Source organism: Myxocyprinus asiaticus, chromosome 48 (assembly GCF_019703515.2).
Source record: "Myxocyprinus asiaticus isolate MX2 ecotype Aquarium Trade chromosome 48, UBuf_Myxa_2, whole genome shotgun sequence".
In the NCBI taxonomy this organism is placed as follows: Eukaryota; Metazoa; Chordata; class Actinopteri; order Cypriniformes; family Catostomidae; genus Myxocyprinus; species Myxocyprinus asiaticus.
The window spans coordinates 5,776,081-5,794,250 of record NC_059391.1 but is presented as its reverse complement, the minus strand read 5'-3'; the positions used below and the strand labels follow the sequence as shown (position 1 = coordinate 5,794,250).

The 18,170-nt window shown below is 40.7% G+C and overlaps 1 protein-coding gene and 1 long non-coding RNA gene across 6 annotated transcripts in view; one reads left to right on the top strand and one right to left on the bottom strand.

Annotated features, from left to right (window-relative positions):
- Positions 1-18,170, top strand: part of LOC127437674 (ras association domain-containing protein 8-like) — a 69,394-nt gene that overhangs the window by 41,277 nt on the left and 9,947 nt on the right. For all 5 annotated transcript variants that reach the window (XR_007896588.1, XM_051692740.1, XM_051692739.1 and 2 more), the window contains exons 2-3: positions 14,218-14,378; positions 15,681-16,540. Coding sequence is in view for 4 of the 5 variants with exons in the window: in XM_051692738.1 (XP_051548698.1) it covers positions 14,218-14,378; positions 15,681-16,540 (1,021 nt within the window). In the remaining variant the exon portion in view is untranslated. The remainder of the gene's footprint in view (positions 1-14,217; positions 14,379-15,680; positions 16,541-18,170) is intronic.
- Positions 181-14,195, bottom strand: LOC127437676 (uncharacterized). Its single transcript, XR_007896589.1, has 3 exons — positions 13,858-14,195; positions 2,754-2,801; positions 181-2,611 (listed from the first exon to the last, which is right to left on the bottom strand). It is a non-coding gene; the product is annotated as an uncharacterized LOC127437676 (long non-coding RNA).

Sequence of the window (18,170 nt, the reverse complement as noted above, 5' to 3'; positions counted from 1 at the left end):
CATATAATGTTTAGTTGTAGTGCTTTCAATATAGCAAAGGGTGAATATAATTTACAAATCACTCATTTTTGTTTTTATTAGCATTTTTCATACTGTCCCAACTTTTTCAGAATTGGGGTTGTATCAAAACTATGATTTCTGCCAAGAAAACAATGGTGACAGCAGTCATTGTTACTTCAGTCATGGCTACTACAATATTACTATAGTAAAACCATGGTTACTATACGGCTACTACATAAAACCATGGTTAATTCTATCAAAACCATGATTTCTGCAAAGAAAACCATGGTGCCAACAGTCCTTGTTATTACAGTCATGGTTACTACAATATTACTATAGTAAAACCATGGTAAATTTTCTCAACATTTTAAATTAATACCTGCATTATTATGCTACATACTGTATATCAATATAAACTGCATTTCAAACTCAACTCATTGTATATTCAATGTTCAGAATCTGTACATCACTATAGAAGAAATAAACTTGCTATTTAAAATGAATACAATAATGGATGTCGTAAAGCAGCTCGAGTATTTTAATCATATGCAGAAATCCCACATCTTCATCAATGGAGTAAGGGCAACATAACTTTGGCTATGAACACTCCAAGCACTTTAGTTCTTACTTTAGCTCAACTGCGGCTCTGTGTGCACCACACTATCTATCCTTGGGTGATGTCAGTATAAATAGCTAATCAAATATCGATGTATTACCAGTATATGCCACTCGTGTCGAGCAATGTCTGCAAACAGTGCCTGTTTTATATGTTTTTTGACCATTGCTGTTTTAATTGACTGCATAAAGAAAAAGTTCCCTGGAGACTTAAATTAGGGGCTTCTCTCTTGCCATTTTGCCAACTAATGCATGCAGAACTGTGATGTCATGAACTGATTTAGCATACTAACAGCTCTCTGTAGAAAGTTGACCCACGTGAAACACAAGTGGAGTGTGTCCATCTACAGAGCGATACAGATGCATTAGCGGAGGTTACAACTATGCATGTCTATTGCTTTATTTTCTTCGCCAAACTGTATGATCCAGATGCGTTATTAAACTAGAGATGAACCACGGAGCAAATGCTTACCTAACTGTGGTTGGTGAACTGTACGGTTCTTTTTTTACTGAGAACCATTATACCCCTAGTCTGTTCCAAAACTTAGTGAGCTGCCTCACTGTCTTCTATGTCAGCATTCTAACTGAAGTGATGCCTCATAAGAGAGTGATTTGGAATGCTCTACACAGACGGCAACTCCACACGTCATTTAAGTAGCGCTCCTCAAACACAGCGCAATTGATTTCAATACAAGTGACGCGGGAGAAACAATGCAATCCTGTAATGAGCATAAATATGCACAGCACACATACATTTTAGGTAAAATAGTTGGCTTTCTATCATATTAAACTGTTATTTATCAATACTTTTAAATATTGAATGGATTCTAAGTATATTTAAAAATCTAAATTTCTCTCGCTTCATCTGCCATCTTGGATTTATTTTTCCACCAAGCTCATCATGGTGAATTCTGGGATCACCTACCTGGGGAAAGATACATACGATGCTACCTTTAAAATTTGGCCAAACGAGATATCTTAGAAGGCAGCATAATTAAGATACCTACCTTTTGGAACAGTGTTCACGTCGGGAGCGCGCCTATGATGCCTTAAATGCTGCCTCCAGAGGACACTCACTAGGTTTTGGAACAGACCCATTGAACCAACGGCTTCTCGAATTTACTTTCAGAGGCAATTGTATTAGTCCCTTGTATTCTTCCACCTCTTCATGCACTCATTACCATTCCGAGATGTGTCGATTTCTCACCATGAATTTGTTGCCATCTGGCAGTCTTTATACTTTATAGAGGTGCACATATCTTCGGACCTTCTCGACCAGTCTCTTCTCGACTTGGTCTATGCTTGAGTCAACAGTAGTCACAAGCAGAAATGCAAAGCTACCTAAGATATCTTTTTTTGTCATCCTGGGGGACGGTCTCTGGTTCTAAAGCAGACCAATCACAGCTGTTGTGATCTGCATAGACATGATGAGTTGGTACATTAGGTTCGACAAAGAAGTAAAACAGCAAAAACTACATTTAGTTGGGGTTCAATTAAGTCTGCAGTTACTATACAAGAAGATGGCACCACGTTTCAGACATTTCTGGCGCCCTAGGCAAGATCCCTATTGGTGCCCCCATCAGGGGATGGGGGGTGTTTTGGGTGCGTGGCGGCAGCCTCCTCTTTGGCATTGTGAATTGTGTAAAGTGAGCGTTCCGTACCAGACTGCAGCTGGATGTTCGGCGATAAGGGGTTGAAAAATAAGGGAACTTGGTGACATCAGCCAAAAAGGAAAGTTGTTTGAGAGGCGTAGCAATTTATATGTCTTTGGAATTACATGCACTGATGAATTGTCAACAATAAGACCAGGAATTTTGTAAAAAAAAAAATTAAACATAGATGCCTGATTCAGGATTAGCAACTCTTGTTTCTTAGGAAATCAGATAAATGGCGTGATTTTGGTCTACATTTAGTTTCTGATTGCATTTTTTGCTGCACGGTGGCAACAAGGCCATTATGAAAGAATGTTTGTTGAGGTTATGGATGAAAACTCCATCTAGAAAAGAATGCACACGGATCCTCTAGTTATTCATGTATAAAGGTAATAACACATTTATAGATGCTTGTTCATTCAAAGTGGTCTAATCACTTAATCAAAGAGGAAACTGGTACAAAAATGTAACCACCAACTGACTCACCTGTAATGTTGTTTGTGGGGGGCATGTTCAGGACTTTTCCGCCGATGTCTGATGGTTATTGGCATGCAGACAGAGAGAATGGGGAGAAAGGTCACCGAAAAGTGAAAATTCAGTCACAATTTAATCTCCCTTGTCATTTGTACCACCTGTGATGTTAAATACTAAAGGTGAATTTTTGAAGAACATCCTGGTCCACTCTTTTACAATGAATTTTAAATTAATGGGAATTGCCCTTAAAAAAAAATCTAGAGTTGCCACAAACTTGCCACAAATTCACCCCATTAATTTTCACATGCAAATGAGCTTTGCGGCAAACTCTTTGTTCTCATTGTTGCCCAAGGTTTGCTGCAGGTTCTTGACTACCTGTCAAATTTCTGGCAAACATTTGCAGCAAATTGCTAGCTCATTTGCATGTGAAATAATGAGTGCCGAATTTGCGTAAAGTTTGCAGCAATTTTAGGGCAACTCTGGATTTTTTGTAAGGGTCATGCTGTCAAGGTCCAAAATGACAAAGCACCATAAAGGTCAAAATCAAGTTTAGAGTAATACTGTTTTCATTCAAGACCTCATAAAACTAAAAATGGGCTTTAATAAAAAAGACCATGTCTGTTAGCTAGGAGGTCATCATGCTAGTGTACTCCTACATGTTGGCAAAATACATAAAAAAAAAAAAAAATAAATAAAAACCCAGATTGTATACAGTTAAAATTAATAGTCTATCTCTTCCAGGAAATTTAGATGACTCTTCTCCCCCTTGTTCACATGACACAGCACTAGCTTGAAGTTTATCAAAGTTACCTTTTGTTTCAGTTGATTGTAGGTAAATTTCCACTGTATCCAGTGCTGTTTGTTCTCTGTGTTCGTAAATATCTTCATACTGTTTTACTGTGTGAGAAACCGCTCCAAATGATTCAGTGAGAGAGCACTCTGAACGAATTGTACTGAATCACGAATCGATTCAGACCATTTTGCACTGAAATTCACTGAAAAGAACCGACTCAAAAGAATTATTCATTCGCCAACAGAAATACGGGACACACTTCATGATTGATTAAATATTCTGAGAGTAAATATTTCTCAGGTCAGTTGGAGCACTCCTGGTACGCACTTTGTGTACAGCCCAGCCTGAATCAACACCGAATGTATTTTTCAATTGTTTATCTGTGTAAACATGCCCTTGATGAATGTTTTTGAACATTGTGCCGCATCTCGTCGTTTTTTTTAGCATCTCGCACAGGAGTGCTACGTTTTAGATGCCATGTCAGGTTAAAAAGAACGTCAACTTTTAAAAACATTTCTCGAGATACCTGCGCTCTGTTGTATTCGTTGCACTGTGTCCAGCTTTTTTAGTTCAAGAACATGTTTGGTCTTATAGGCCCATAAAACCACCTACTTCTGACTAGCAATAGCAAGTATCAAATCAGTGTTCATGGCTGTGACATCAACTGAAGCGTATTTGCTTGGATATTGCCAGGCTGCATGCTGCATCACTGCAGCAGGGGTGGAGATGCCATCCCAATAAATCACTACTTACTGCATAATGTTTAGAGACATTAATAATTCTCTCTCCTCACACACCCACCAAAACTCTCCACAACACTCACAGCAAATCTCCCTGCTTTCTCAGCACCACATGCATGTAATGATCAACTGATGAGGAAACATAAATCAGAACCACAGAATGGCTGAAAGGGAAAGCCGTCCCATCCCACACTTGTTTTAAATTTTTGTTTTTTTTTTGTTTTTAAATTGTGGGGAAAAAAGTGTTTGGCCACGTGTTAGTGAGCAAATCACAGAATAGTCATTTTCTTATCCTCTCGGGTGTTTTCTACGAGAAGTTGTTGTGTATATATGGGGGCTGAAGATGACAAGCGCAATTGGATTTTTTACATTAGCTGCAAAAGATTGTGTCCATATTGCTTGAGATACAAATGGCCCAGTGTGGCTTTTCATATTGTAGTAATCAACTACATGTTTTTCCTTTTCTGAAGAAAATTGAGTGGAAAACCTACTGCCATGATGGTATGGCTCTCTGGGTCATTTCTAAAGCTATAAGGCAGGGGTGTCAAACTCATTTGGGGTTGCAGGCCTGATTGAACCAAGCAACATTGCTTGGGGGCTGAATTTTATATTTATAAATTATATATACTGTGTGTGTATATACATTATAATCAATTAGGTCGAAAATAATCAATCAATGTTTTGAGGAATGAAGGCTATACAATGCTTGAAATTGCCAAAAAACTGAAGATTTCATACAAAGGTGTACACTACAGTCTTCAAAGACAAAGGACAACTGGCTCTAACAAGGACAGAAAGAGATGTGGAAGGCCAGATGTACAACTAAACAAGAGGATAAGTACATCAGAGTCTCTAGTTTGAGAAATAGATGCCTCACATGTCCTCAGCTGACAGCTTCATTGAATTCTACCCGCTCAACACCAGTTTCATGTACAACAGTAAAAAGAAGACTCAGGGGTGCAGGCCTTATGGGAAGAATTGCAAAGAAAAAGCCACTTTTGAAACAGAAAAACACAAAGAAAAGGTTAGAGTGGGCAAAGAAACACAGACATTGGACAACAGATAATTGGAAAAGAGTGTTATGGATCTTAACCCCATTGAGCTTTTGTGGGATCAGCTAGATGGTAAGGTGCGTGATAAGTGCCCAACAAGACAGCCACATCTATGGCAAGTGCTACAGGAAGTGTGAGGTGAAATGTCACCTGAGTATCTGGACAAACTGACAGCTAGAATACGAAGGATCTGCAAAGCTGTCATTGCTGCATGTGGAGGATTTTTTGACGAGAACTCTTTGAAGTAGTTTAAGAAGTTCTAAACCTTTTTTCAAATTGCAATAGTAATTTTTCATGTTAGTTATGTCCTGACTATACATTGTGATCAGCTGAATGCCACTTTGGTGAATAAAAGTACCAATTTCTTTCCATAAGAGCAAAATCTGTACATTATTCCAAACTTTTGGCCACCAGTGTATGTATGTATATATATATATATTTTTTTTCTTTAACTTTGTTTAAATAACTTTTAAAATTATGCATTTACATTATTAATTATCTTTAATAAAATGTTATCATATATTATCATATTTTATCAACTTTGTACACAAAACATTTCGACATGACTGAGAGCAACTTGCAGAAAATCACATATTCATTCAGCCCCTCCAAGAAATTCAGTAAGTTCATTCACTGAAGGATTCGTCAAACTGATTCAAAACGAGAACTTGTGAGCTGGTGAATCTCTGTTTTAAAAGTACCGGCTCATAAGAGTCGTTTAGTTATAAATCGGACTAAACCAGTCACCGCGTGTGTTGTTAAGCCAGCGAACGCAATAGAAAGGCACGCTGTTTTGGTGTTATTTCACGGTGCATGCTTTTTTGTCACCACATTCAATTCAGACTCCAATCTCATAACTTGGGTAAAATATAATTTCTTTAGTGACACTGGTAGATCAGTGGTGGAGCAAAGGACAATTGGAGCAGGAAAATAGAAAGGTGCTGTTTTCATATCTAACACAGGTTAAAGGATACAAAAGATTTTTTTGCCCACCAGCCACAGTGGCTGTGAATGCCCAATTTCACCAGTCACTTTGATTTTTTTCCCAGCTCCTTTGGTTATTCATAAAGGTATATAAACAAGGGCGATTTATGACAGTCCAGTGTGAGATAATAAGATTAATAAAGTGCAGTGCTGATGTATATTGATCGTGAGAGATCAAGAGTTCAAAAGTCTGATTGCTTGGGGGAAGAAGCTGTCATGAAGTCGACTGGTGCGGGTTCTGATGCTGCGATACCGCCTGCCTGATGGTAGCAGTGAGAGCAGCCCATGGCTCGGGTGGCTGGAGTCTCTGATGATCCTCCGAGCTTTTTTCACACACTGCCTGGTATATATGTCCTGGAGGGAGGGAAGCTCACCTCCGATGATGTGTCTGGCAGTTCGCACCACCCTTTGCAGGGCTTTGCGGTTGTGGGTGGTGCTATTGCCGTACCAGGTGGAGATGCAGCCAGATACAACCAGAACCGTGTGAGGATGTGGCGGTTCATTCCAAACTTCCTCAGCCGTCTCAGGAAGAAGAGGCGCTGATGAGCCTTCTTCACAACGGCCTCAGTGTGGACAGACCATGTGAGTTCCTCAGTGATGTGGACACCGAGGAACTTGAAGCTGCTGACTCTCTCCACTGGTGCTCCATTGATGGTGATGGGGCTGTGTTCTCTTTCTCTTCTCCTGAAGTCCACTACAAGCTCCTTTGTCTTGCTGACATTGAGGGAGAGGTTGTGCTCCTGACACCAGTGTGACAGTGTGCGCATCTCCTCTCTGTAGGCCGTTTCATCATTGTCAGTGATCAGACCTACCACCGACGTATCATCAGCAAACTTAATGATGGCATTGGAGCTATGTGTTGCCACACAGTCATGTGTGTACAGGGAAAACAGGAGTGGGCTGAGAACACAGCCCTGTGGGGCTCCAGTATTGAGGGTCAGTGATGAGGAGATGTTACTGCCAATTCTAACCACCTGGTATCTGCTTGACAGGAAGTCCAGGATCCAGCTGCCCAGCGAGCTGTTTAAGCCCAGAGCCCGGAGTTTCTCATCAAGCTTGGAGGGCACTATGGTGTTGAATGCTGAGCTGTAGTCTACAACAGCATTCTCACATAAGTGTTCCATTTTTCCGGGTCGGAGAGAGCAGTGTGTAGTGTAGCTGCAATGGCATCATCAGTGGAGCTGTTGTTGCGTAAAGCAAACTGCAATGGGTCCAGTGAGGGAGGCAGCACAGAGCAGATGTAATCTCTGATTAGTCTCTCAAAGCATTTGCTGATCATGTGGGTCAGAACAACAGGACGCCAGTCATTTAAGCAATTGATTTTGGATTGCTTTGGCACAGGCACAATGGTCGACGTTTTGAAGCATGTGGGGACCACAGACAAGGAGAGGGAAAGGTTGAAAATGTCCGTAAAAACACCAGCCAGTTGGTTCGTGCACGCTCTGATGACGCGGCCCGGAATGCCGTCTGGACCCGCGGCTTTATGGATATTCACCCTTCGGAAGGATCGGGTTACATCCGCTACAGAGACGGAGAGTGAACTAACCTCTGTAGCTTCGGCCGCGAGAGCTCTCTCCACGAGGGCGGTGTTATTTCCCTCGAAACGAGAATAAAAAGTAGTTGGCTCATCCGGGAGAGAGGCAGCGGTGTTCACGGCGGAGTTTTTATTCCCTTTAAAGTCCGTGATGATATTAATTCCCTGCCACATGCTTCTAGAGTTGGTGGTGTTAAACTGTCCTTCAATCTTGTTCCTGTACTGGCGTTTTGCTGCTCTGATAGTTTTGCGGAGGGCATAACTGGCTTGTTTATGCTCCTCCACATTCCCGGATTTAAAAGCAGAGGGCCGCGCATCAAGTGCCGCGCGAACATCACTATTAATCCAAGGTTTCTGGTTGGGGTTAATCCGTATTGTTTTGGTCGGAACAACATCCTCTACGCACTTTCTGAAACAAGTTACTCTATCAGCGTAAAGCTCGATGTCGTCATCAGAGGCGGACCGGAACATCTCCCAGTCCGCGTGATCAAAACAGTCTTGTAGCGTATAGGGGTGTGCGAGACTAGTCGACAAGTCGACTAAACAGTTCTGATGCTGCTAGTCGACACTGGAATTACTAGTCGGTTAATATTTCCCCCCATTAAACTGATCATCATTTTTACACATTTACGTTTGGCTTTATATTTTTACAGAGGCAGCACTTAAATTACTGTTATATTAATGTTACAAATTTTAAATAGAATTAATTATACAAATATTATTTAAAAAAAAGAGGATAGCTGGAGCATATACGGAGTTTAATTTCAGGAAAATTTCCTCTCGCTAGACAAGCAAACTCAGCAAAGTAGTTATGAAATCACTTCGGTGGTGGTGTGGGAATCGGCTTTCCAAACGTTTGAAAGCCCCTATGGATGTTAAATCTGTGCATGCTTGTATGTTATTTTTCCGCTGTTCATAGCAGCCTCGGGTGAGTCAAGTCCGTCTTTCACCGGAAAATGTCGACATGTTAATTTTACTCATCAAAAAATTTATGCTTTTGAGTAAGTAGCCTAGAAAATGACTGTTTAGACTAGGTATGAAATTTTTTTAATCTGCTGATTTATAAGGCTGTTTTCAATGAGGTGCCGACTGCTTGACGGGTTAAACTATCTTTGATTCTGTGTGCACGTCATGTTTAGAATACATTAGGTTTATTGTAGGCTACATATTTTTTCTATCCTATAGCTACTTTTTTTTTATTTATTTTTTTTTTACATAGTAACTGTTATTGGTTAACGTTCTTTAATGACCAGCTGTCATATTAGATCAATGGCTAATGCACAACTGCACGTTGTGAAATACGCGCAACTTTTCAGCACATTTGTTTTCTCTCATAGATTTGGCTTAGACTACCTGTTAATTCTTTTCAACAATGTCCTGATTGTTTTAATATGTTAAGTAACTTTTACTTGGTGATTTCCGTTTAGAACAGGCTTTTAGGGTTGTTCCATTGATCCTGCACTATTCATTCAATTGTTTTCATTAAATATGTCTGTTAAATATTTGCTAATGTTGATTCAGTGAATGTGTGTCATGTTCTGTATTTGTACAATGATCATAATTCAAGGCGAGCACGTCGCAGATAAATGCCCCTTTTCAGTGGAATTTAGCTTCGGATCTATTCGTAGCACACATCCCTAGTAGCGTAGAGTCTGATTGGTCCGACCAGCACTGGATCGTTCTGAGGGTGGGTGCTTCCCGTTTCAGTTTCTGCCTGTAAGCGGGCAGAATGGAAGAGTGGTCCGATTTGCCAAATGGTGGGCGGGGGAGGGATTTGTAGCCATCCCGGAAGGGAGAGTAGCAATGGTCCAAAACCCGGTCCCCTCGTGTGTTGAAACTGATATGCTGGTGGTATTACGGTGCGATTGATTTGAGATTGGCTTTGTTAAAGTCCATGGTAACAATGAACACGGCCTCAGGGTGCGCGGTTTCCTGCTCACTTATACTCCCATACAGTTCCTTGAGTGCCTGGTCTGTGTCGGCTTGTGGCGGGAGTTACACAGCAGTGATAATGACCGCTGTGAATTCCCTCAGAAGCCAGAATGATCGACACAGAAGCACGAGAATTCCAGATCAGGAGAGCAGAAAAACTTGATAGAATGTACGTTTCTCTGATCACACCAGGATTTGTTGATCATAAAAAAATACACCACCACCTCTGCTTTTACCTGAGAGGTCTTTCGCTCTGTCCGCTTGGTACACGGAGAACACCGCGGGTTTGATGGCTGAATCTGGAATCTCCGCAGACATCCAAGTTTCTGTTAGGCAGATAATATAGCAGTCCCTCGTCTCTCATTGGATAGAGATCCGCGCTCTCAGCTCGCAGAGCTTGTTGTCCAGAGACTGAACATTTGCCAGTAGAATACTGGGTAGCGGGGGTTGATTTGTTCGACGTCTTACTCTGATGAGAATGCCGGCTCTATTTTCACTTTTCTTTCTGTGTTTCCGCGGCTGGGCTGCCTAGACAAAGGGCTCCGCTGTGTTTGTAAACAGCGGGTCGGCATTGAGGAATTTGAAGTCCGGTTTACGGTGTGCAATTACAGAACCAATGTCCAAAAGTGTTTGTCTGTTGTAGACAATAAGGCAGACAACATCCAAGACAAAAAACATAAGAAATGTAAACAAAACAAATAAAAAACTACAATGTTGTGTCGGAGCTCGCAATGCAGATGCCATACTCGGCGCCATCTTGAGTCATCTCAAGATCTCAAGACGTTGTTAAACGTAGTTTGATTCTTAGAAAACACATCTCGAGATCGGAACTGCACTCTGTCCAGCCGTGTTTGAATGCAAGGACACGTCCTCATCTTGTGCTGTTGCTTGTGGGTGCTTCTCGATTGGAAGACTGCAACCTTGTTAGGCTGGATATCTCGGATGCCACATCATCAATCACCGTCGAAGGCCATCTCAATTGTAAGGACACTTGGAAGGCAGCCTCGTTTCGCAGCCTTCGTTTGCCATATTTTGGAGGATGCATCATGTGTATCCTTCGTGGCCTTCAATCACCCACAATCCCTTGCACATATCCCAAATTATTTTTAAAAAGGGTGGATGAATTTACATGAATTTGAAAGGCTTTAAAAGTTTTATAGTTTTTACTACTACTAAGTCTAGGGTTCCGTTTTTCATATTTGAAAGGGTTTAAATATAAATTATTAAATCAGTGTTGCAAAATGTATTCTGTAAAATGTATTCAAAATGTATTCAAAATGTATGGGTCTGCATTTCTGCAGCAGTGGGTCTGGACATGTATGAGTGATCAGAGTATGTAGAGACAGAACTCAACAGTTCAAAGCAGAGGTGCCGATCCACCCATATCCAAAACGCCAGCCTGTTTTTGGATTTAACAGACCAATATTTGAGTGAATGTGGATCTGAACTGTCAGACTAGCCCAATGCATCAGACACCTGTTGATTCTTCTCTGTTTGATTCATCTTTCATATCCATTGGTTTGTAGTCATGGTAACCCCAGGATGTTTTGAGAAGTGCACCCCAAGGCCACAGCCTTGATTTAGAATGAGCCTGTAAGAGCTGCAGGAGACAAAGGAAGATTTGTTTAACTCTCCCCTCTCTGCTGCACGCGGGCCAACAAGGTAGCATTCCTCAGCTTCAATACAGATGGGAACAGGCCAGAAGAATGCTTCAGAGATGACAAGCACTGTTGCAGAGTTTTTGGAAAAACAAAAGAACAATGGAAATCAAGAAACTTTCATGATTCCAGTGTTGGTACTGCACCCAGTGTTATTGTTGTTAACGAAAACTTTGCATGAAACAAAGATTAACTTTTTAATTAAACCATCATGTCAACGCTCCCCAGCATTTCAATCCGGTTCTCCTGCACAGGTGATTCCTGTCAGCCTCATTGCCTCGCCGCGCAGCTCGTTTAGGGCGTGATTACGTTCGTCATCTTTTAGCGTGAATATTATGATTGTTCTTCCTTTAAGATACCCTTCGGAGTGCAATTTTTATTCCATTCAAATGCAGGGGCAATAATGTAACAGCGAACTCCTTCCAATCGACCGATGCTCTAAATTACAACTTCTTTCCAAACCAACACAGACATTTTTAGCGCGAGCTTGCTGCCGCAGCAGCAAGTTTAATGTCAGCATTAGTTTGCACAGTTACAGTAGTTCCATTCACTAACCTGCAAACTCATCAGTGTCATTTTGTTCATTCTTAACTTTGGACTGCTACCTGCACCGCATCGACGCATCCTTTAGTATTAAGTACAGTAAATGGTATGTCACCCCCTTGTGGTCTCCCAAAGCTATTACACTAGACTACATTAAATTGAATGCCAACTGACAGTGAATTGGAAAGCACACAAATTAGGCTTCTAATTTAAATGTCGGCTAATGTTAATATATCAATGTCGAGAAAACAACATGCTGATCAATAATCTATGTAGTGATATTTTATGACATTTCTATTAGAAGGCCATGAAATATTTTATGCTGATAAGGTGCAAACACATTTACGAATGTGAAGCAAGTGTGAAACCCCCCCCAAAAAATTCTATGCTGTACTTTATACTCAGGGAGAGTGAAGTTATTAAGAAACTCACAGCTAAAATAATTTGCATGTCCATTGAAAATATTCATTGTATCTTAAAGCAATGGCCACACAGAGGTCACTGCCAAACCAAGCAACTTCCGATTGGTCAAAGCTGCAAATTTGTGTCAAAATTCACCAAACCTGAACTCCACGCGAAATTAGCATAAGGAAATTCTTTGCCACCAAAATTCTAAATCGTGTGGATTCCCATTGAGACTGTATTTCGGCTGCAGAATTTCACTATGCAAAGCTAAATGTGACTGTGCCTTTAAATGAAATTAAATAATATCAGTAAACACATTAACTTTGGAAGCTGTAAATACTAAAACTAAAATAAAAACTAAATATACTGAAAAACTAAACCTAAACTGAAAACACACACACACACACACACACACACACACACACACACACACACACACAAAATGAGACCAGAATTAATCAGCCTTGACCAGCATAAAAATTAATCCTGGTCTACACTAGACTTTTTAACAGGGTAGCATTTATATTCAATGTTTACAGAAAACTCATTCATTATAAACTTGGTATTTGTGGCCTTACTATCAAATGACTCAAGCAAGTCTGTGTTTTCAGGGTAGCTGCTAATCATTTATTTAGATTAGCTCAAATACTGGGAATTTCAGAAGAACTCATTTGTAAACTTGCATCCTACACTTCTGTTACTCACTGATAAGAATAGCTTTGTTTAGAGTTCAAAAAGTTCTTGTTACAGAGTCTTTAATACACTTTTATACTATTTAATTCTTCATTAAACTTATCTTTAAATGGCCTGGACATAATGCATTTATCATTTGATACTAGGCACTGGCTGCTGTTAAGTGGTCTGCTATGTAGCTTAGCGCTGCTATTGAATGTTTTCATAAGTTAATGTGGTAGACTTTACCCAAGAATTTCTTTACAAAGGGCATAATTTGCAGCAGTTAAAGTGCACAGAGCCAACATTCATTATGTCCCAGTCTTATTAAAAGGATAGTTCACCCACAAATGTAAATTCTGTCATCATTTACTCACCGTCATTTTGTTTCAAACAAATGACTTTTTTTCTTCTATGGAATGCAGCTGGAGATGTTAGGCTGAAAAAGTCATACAGGTTTGTAACATGAAGGCGGGAAATTATTTCATTTTTTGGGGAACTATCCCTTTAATCTCATGGACAGGGCTTCATTCTATACCTGTTGTACAGCTAAAATGCTTGAATGCTACATCTTACCTTAGCAGAGCCACCTGTTCCTGCTGTGGGGCTTCAAAGTGGAGTCAGACACACATGCAAGCACATGATATCTCTGAACAACTACATTCTGCCTGCCTGTCTGTTCCCTTAAGCACTAATTTGCCCAAACACCTTTGAAGAGAGCCAGCAGTGCATTTAATTGGAGCAGAGCTATGTTTCAGAGTATGTCAACCTCTTGCTAATAATAACTCTTGAAATTTGCTTACCCACTGGAACTGAAGTTCATCACAATTTCATGTCTCATGATTTGAAATCCTGTAGGGTTTGAGCAATCCAAAAGAGAGATTGAGATAAAGTAGAGAAGGTAGCTTGATTGTTCTTTATAGATCTACAGTATTTTTGGACTTGATTTGAGGTCTTTGGACAGTGTTTTAAAGGAATAGTTTGCCCCAAAAAAATTTTGTCATCATTTTACTCACCCTCATGTCATTTCAGCCCCATATGACTTTTTTTCTTCTTCCGTGGAACACAAAAGAGCTTAGCAGAAATAGCTGATCAAGCTAAAAGAAAAAAAGAAGGAAAACACATTGCATTAACTCATCACTATTGCTGTTTTGTCATTTCAGAATCCAGACGTTACCATGCACTGCTGATGTGAGCTCTCCTTTTGTTTCTGTGTCTCTGATGGAGCTAAAGGTGTGGGTGGATGGAGTGGTACGAGTGGTTTGTGGCTTATCAGAGGAGACATCTTGCCAGGACGTGGTCATTGCACTTGCCCAAGCCATTGGTAAGTATCCCTGAGAATAAACTCTGGGTTCATCTCTTACAATCCCCTTCTTCAAAAACAAATCCAGAAAGAATAGGTGTTGTAATTGCGGAATAAACATTAACTTGCCTTTAGAATGGGTGGTGTGGCTAACAAGCTAGCTCAGCCTTTCAAAGTTTACTCTTTTAACTGTAAGCCCAAATGGACACGTTCAACGCATGCACACTACGACTGCTTTTTAGTACAGTCAAGGGTAGGTGCATGTGTAGACGACATGCACAGACACGGACTGTCCGCTTGTCTAAAACAACTGGGCTGCACGCAGACAGTCCACGCATACTTTGCTGATGGCAAAATTTGCATCGTTTGCATTGGTCACCAGATGTAGTGGCAAGCAGAAAACTGAAGTAAAATTTGCCTTAAGTAGCCGATGATCTGGGCTGGTAACCAGTAGGATGCAGGTTTGAATCCCACAAGGTGGTGATCCATGAGCTATTGCTGTAGTGCCCTTGAGCAAGACACTTAACCCCAGGGCAGTCCTAGCTTCAGGTGATTGTCCTGGTAATAAGGGTAGTGCAAGTAATCTTGATATATTTGTAAGCATTTAAATGAAACTGTGTCATACGCTGTGTCTATTTAATTTAGTTCCTGGAGGGCCACGTCTTGTAGAGTTTACTTCTAACCCTTCTTCTGCATACCTGCCTGTATGTTTAAAGTAATACTGAGCCCTTTGCAGGAAGCTGCTGCGAATTGTTCCTGGCACACTGTGGAGGTCCTAACCCGTTCCCCACCCCTTAACTGAACCAAATAGAGCCTGTAAGGGAGCTTACACAGTAGAGAAGCTCAGATAAAGCATTTGACATACATGAATGTGTCAAGTAGTTTGGAGAGAGCTGTTTCAGTTTCAATTCAAGTAGGAATACAGCGAATTGCTGCAATTTTAAAATGGTCAATGGATACCTACATCAGAGTGTGAAATGTTCTCAACTTTTCGTTACATGACAGAACATCATCAGAACATGCAGGTTTGCTAAAGAAACCTGCATTTTGCCTCTCCATCCTTTCGATGCACCATTCCTGTTAAAATCTTCATTCTCAGCGTTCTCCGATGCAGCGTTAACTCTAGTGTACAACTTGGGGCATTTGAGGTATCTGCTAATTCTGAGGACCTTATTTAGCTGGATTAGGTTTGTTTGATTAAGGTTGGAGCTAAATTTTCAGGACATGGCCCTACAGGAATGCAACTGAATAGCCCTGTTGTAGGCTCCTTTTAGAGGTAGCATTGTCATTTTTGGAGTCTTACTACCCCTGTTCTCTTTATAGGCCAAACGGGTCGTTACGTTCTCATTCAAAGGCTGAGGGACACTGAGCACCAACTTCTGGCCAATGAGCGTCCACTGGAGTCCCTAGCCAAACTTGGCCAGCACAGCAATGAGGTGCAATTCTTCCTGCGGCGGACGGGCCCGAGCAGCAGTGAAGAAAAAAATCTGCACAACCACACCCTCCCACTCAAGCCCTCTACACCTGAACCCAAACGAGGATTACCTAAAAGGTCCTTAACCTTCAACCTAGGCCCTTCCAGTTCTCCTCATACGAAATCTAAGGACTCTCGCAAAACACCCTCTCCTGAGCAAAGGGCATCCCCAATTCCTCACGGCACATACCTGCCCGGGCCGTCCAAAGAGGAGCTGTTCCGGCATGTTCTCCAGCAGCAGGAGCAGCTACGTGCCTTGGAGTCCCAGCTGGTGACCCTAGGGAGGGAATGCAAGACTTGGGAACAGTTGCCTACTAACGAGTCATCTCTGCATGCAGAAATAGATGTTCTGGAGAAGGCACTATGGAAGAACCAGCAAGAGCTGGTGAATGAGGAGTTCTGGGAGGAGGAGCTAAGGGTGGAGACCGAGCGGGAGTGGGGGATGAAGCAAAGGTTAGGAGAGCTGCACACTAAACTAGATGATTGTGGACAAAAGATGCACGAATTCAACACTCGTGCTATGCAACTTGAGAAGAACCTTCAGAAGGAAAGGCTGGAGGTGAAAGTATCGCCCAGCCAAGCTGATTCAAAAGACTCATTGTGGGTAGTCAAGGCTGAGCTTCAGAGTAGACAAATGCACAGGGAGGAGTTGGAGGTGGAACTTATAGAACTCGAGAAGGCTCTGGGGAGGGCGGAGACTCTGCTGAAGGTAAACAGAGAGGGTGTGGTTCTGAAGAGAGGTTTGTAGCTATAGAGCACAACAGTGCCTGCCCACATTTTTAGCTGTCTTGGTTCTGGAAGTATTTTACCCATTAATTTTTTCCATAGTGATTTCATAAAATCCATGATAAAAGAGATCTAAGCCATGAACCAAACCAACCAGCTCTGAGGTAAATCTTCTGATTTGAAGCAAAAAAGTCTTTGAAGATCAGACAAAAAGACACAACTTACCGTCTTTCATAAGGGAATGAACTACAGTCACATGAATCATTGCGAATGACTTAACTGAATTAAAAACAAAAGAAAAATATAAATCTATTGATTCAATTGTTGATTAGAAGTATAAAAACAATATTTAAATTTTATTTAAATTTTATGTAAAAATATACATTAAACATATACAAATATAAGTAGTTTGAGAGTGTAAGGAGACCGACTCGACTGTGTCATCCGAAGAGAGTCATGGGAGTGGGCAGTCACTACAGAGCTTATCTGACACACTTTGTTTGCCACGATACTCTGATTGGTGGAGCTTTCTCTGCAGGATCATGGGTAGTGTAGTTCTTCACCAGGAATTCTGCTATTAAACACGATTTAAAAAAATTACAATTAAATAACAGGAACTGATGGTTTTAACACAAGCATATACCATCAATTAACAACCTCGGACCTCATGGAAGGTCTGTCTTAAAGGTAATAAGTTATCGTTAAAAATCAATTTTCCTATGGAGAAAATGAATGGGTTTTTACTTTTGGATTCAGACTGTTAAACTGTATTGGCTGCAGTTCTGCAAATATGTGGAGACCACAAACAGACACTAAATACACACTCTTAGCATTTGCATTTAATTTTCGATCAAAAGGTTGTGTGTAAATAAACAAGTGATTTTATTTGTACACAGATGTACGTCTGCATTATTTCCTGTGCATTATATATCTTGAAAGGTATGACAAAATAAAGGCGTACACCTATTGGCTTATTATTTTCTTTTTCGGCTGGGCACAGGGGTGTAGATTCCAGGGGGATGTAATCAAAACAAGCAAGTACAACCCCCACCCCACACACACACACAAAATTATACCATGATCAATGGAAACATGTAAGTGCTTATTTTACACTGTACGTAATTCCAGCCTCCGTTTTATAACTACATTTCAATATTTCAGTATTCCAGCAGTTTAAAATCAAAGAATTGCATGTCTGTGAGGAAGATCTAAAGTACTTCGCACTGCAATGCCACTCAAAAGTCTTCCTTCATGTCTTCCCCCAAAAAGCAAAGAAATCAACCATGACTAAACTGCATTTTACATAATCAGATTCTATTCCCATAAAATAAGCCTTACATGAGAAGTAGGAACTTGATTTTCCTCCACCAGCAGATGATGAATAATCATAGTTTTCAGAGATTAAGTCAGGTTATTACTGGAGTATGCCACTTTGTAGTTACCTTTGACTTGTTTATATTTGAATTTGGCTTATCTTGTTACACAAGTTGAGGTTACTTTCTGCAATGTGTCAAACTTACGCATAGAGGACAAATCCAGAGATGACTAAATTGAGCTGTAGGGCACAAATTTACTGCCTTGGTTGTTTTCATGAAACATGGCGCCAGCTTGTG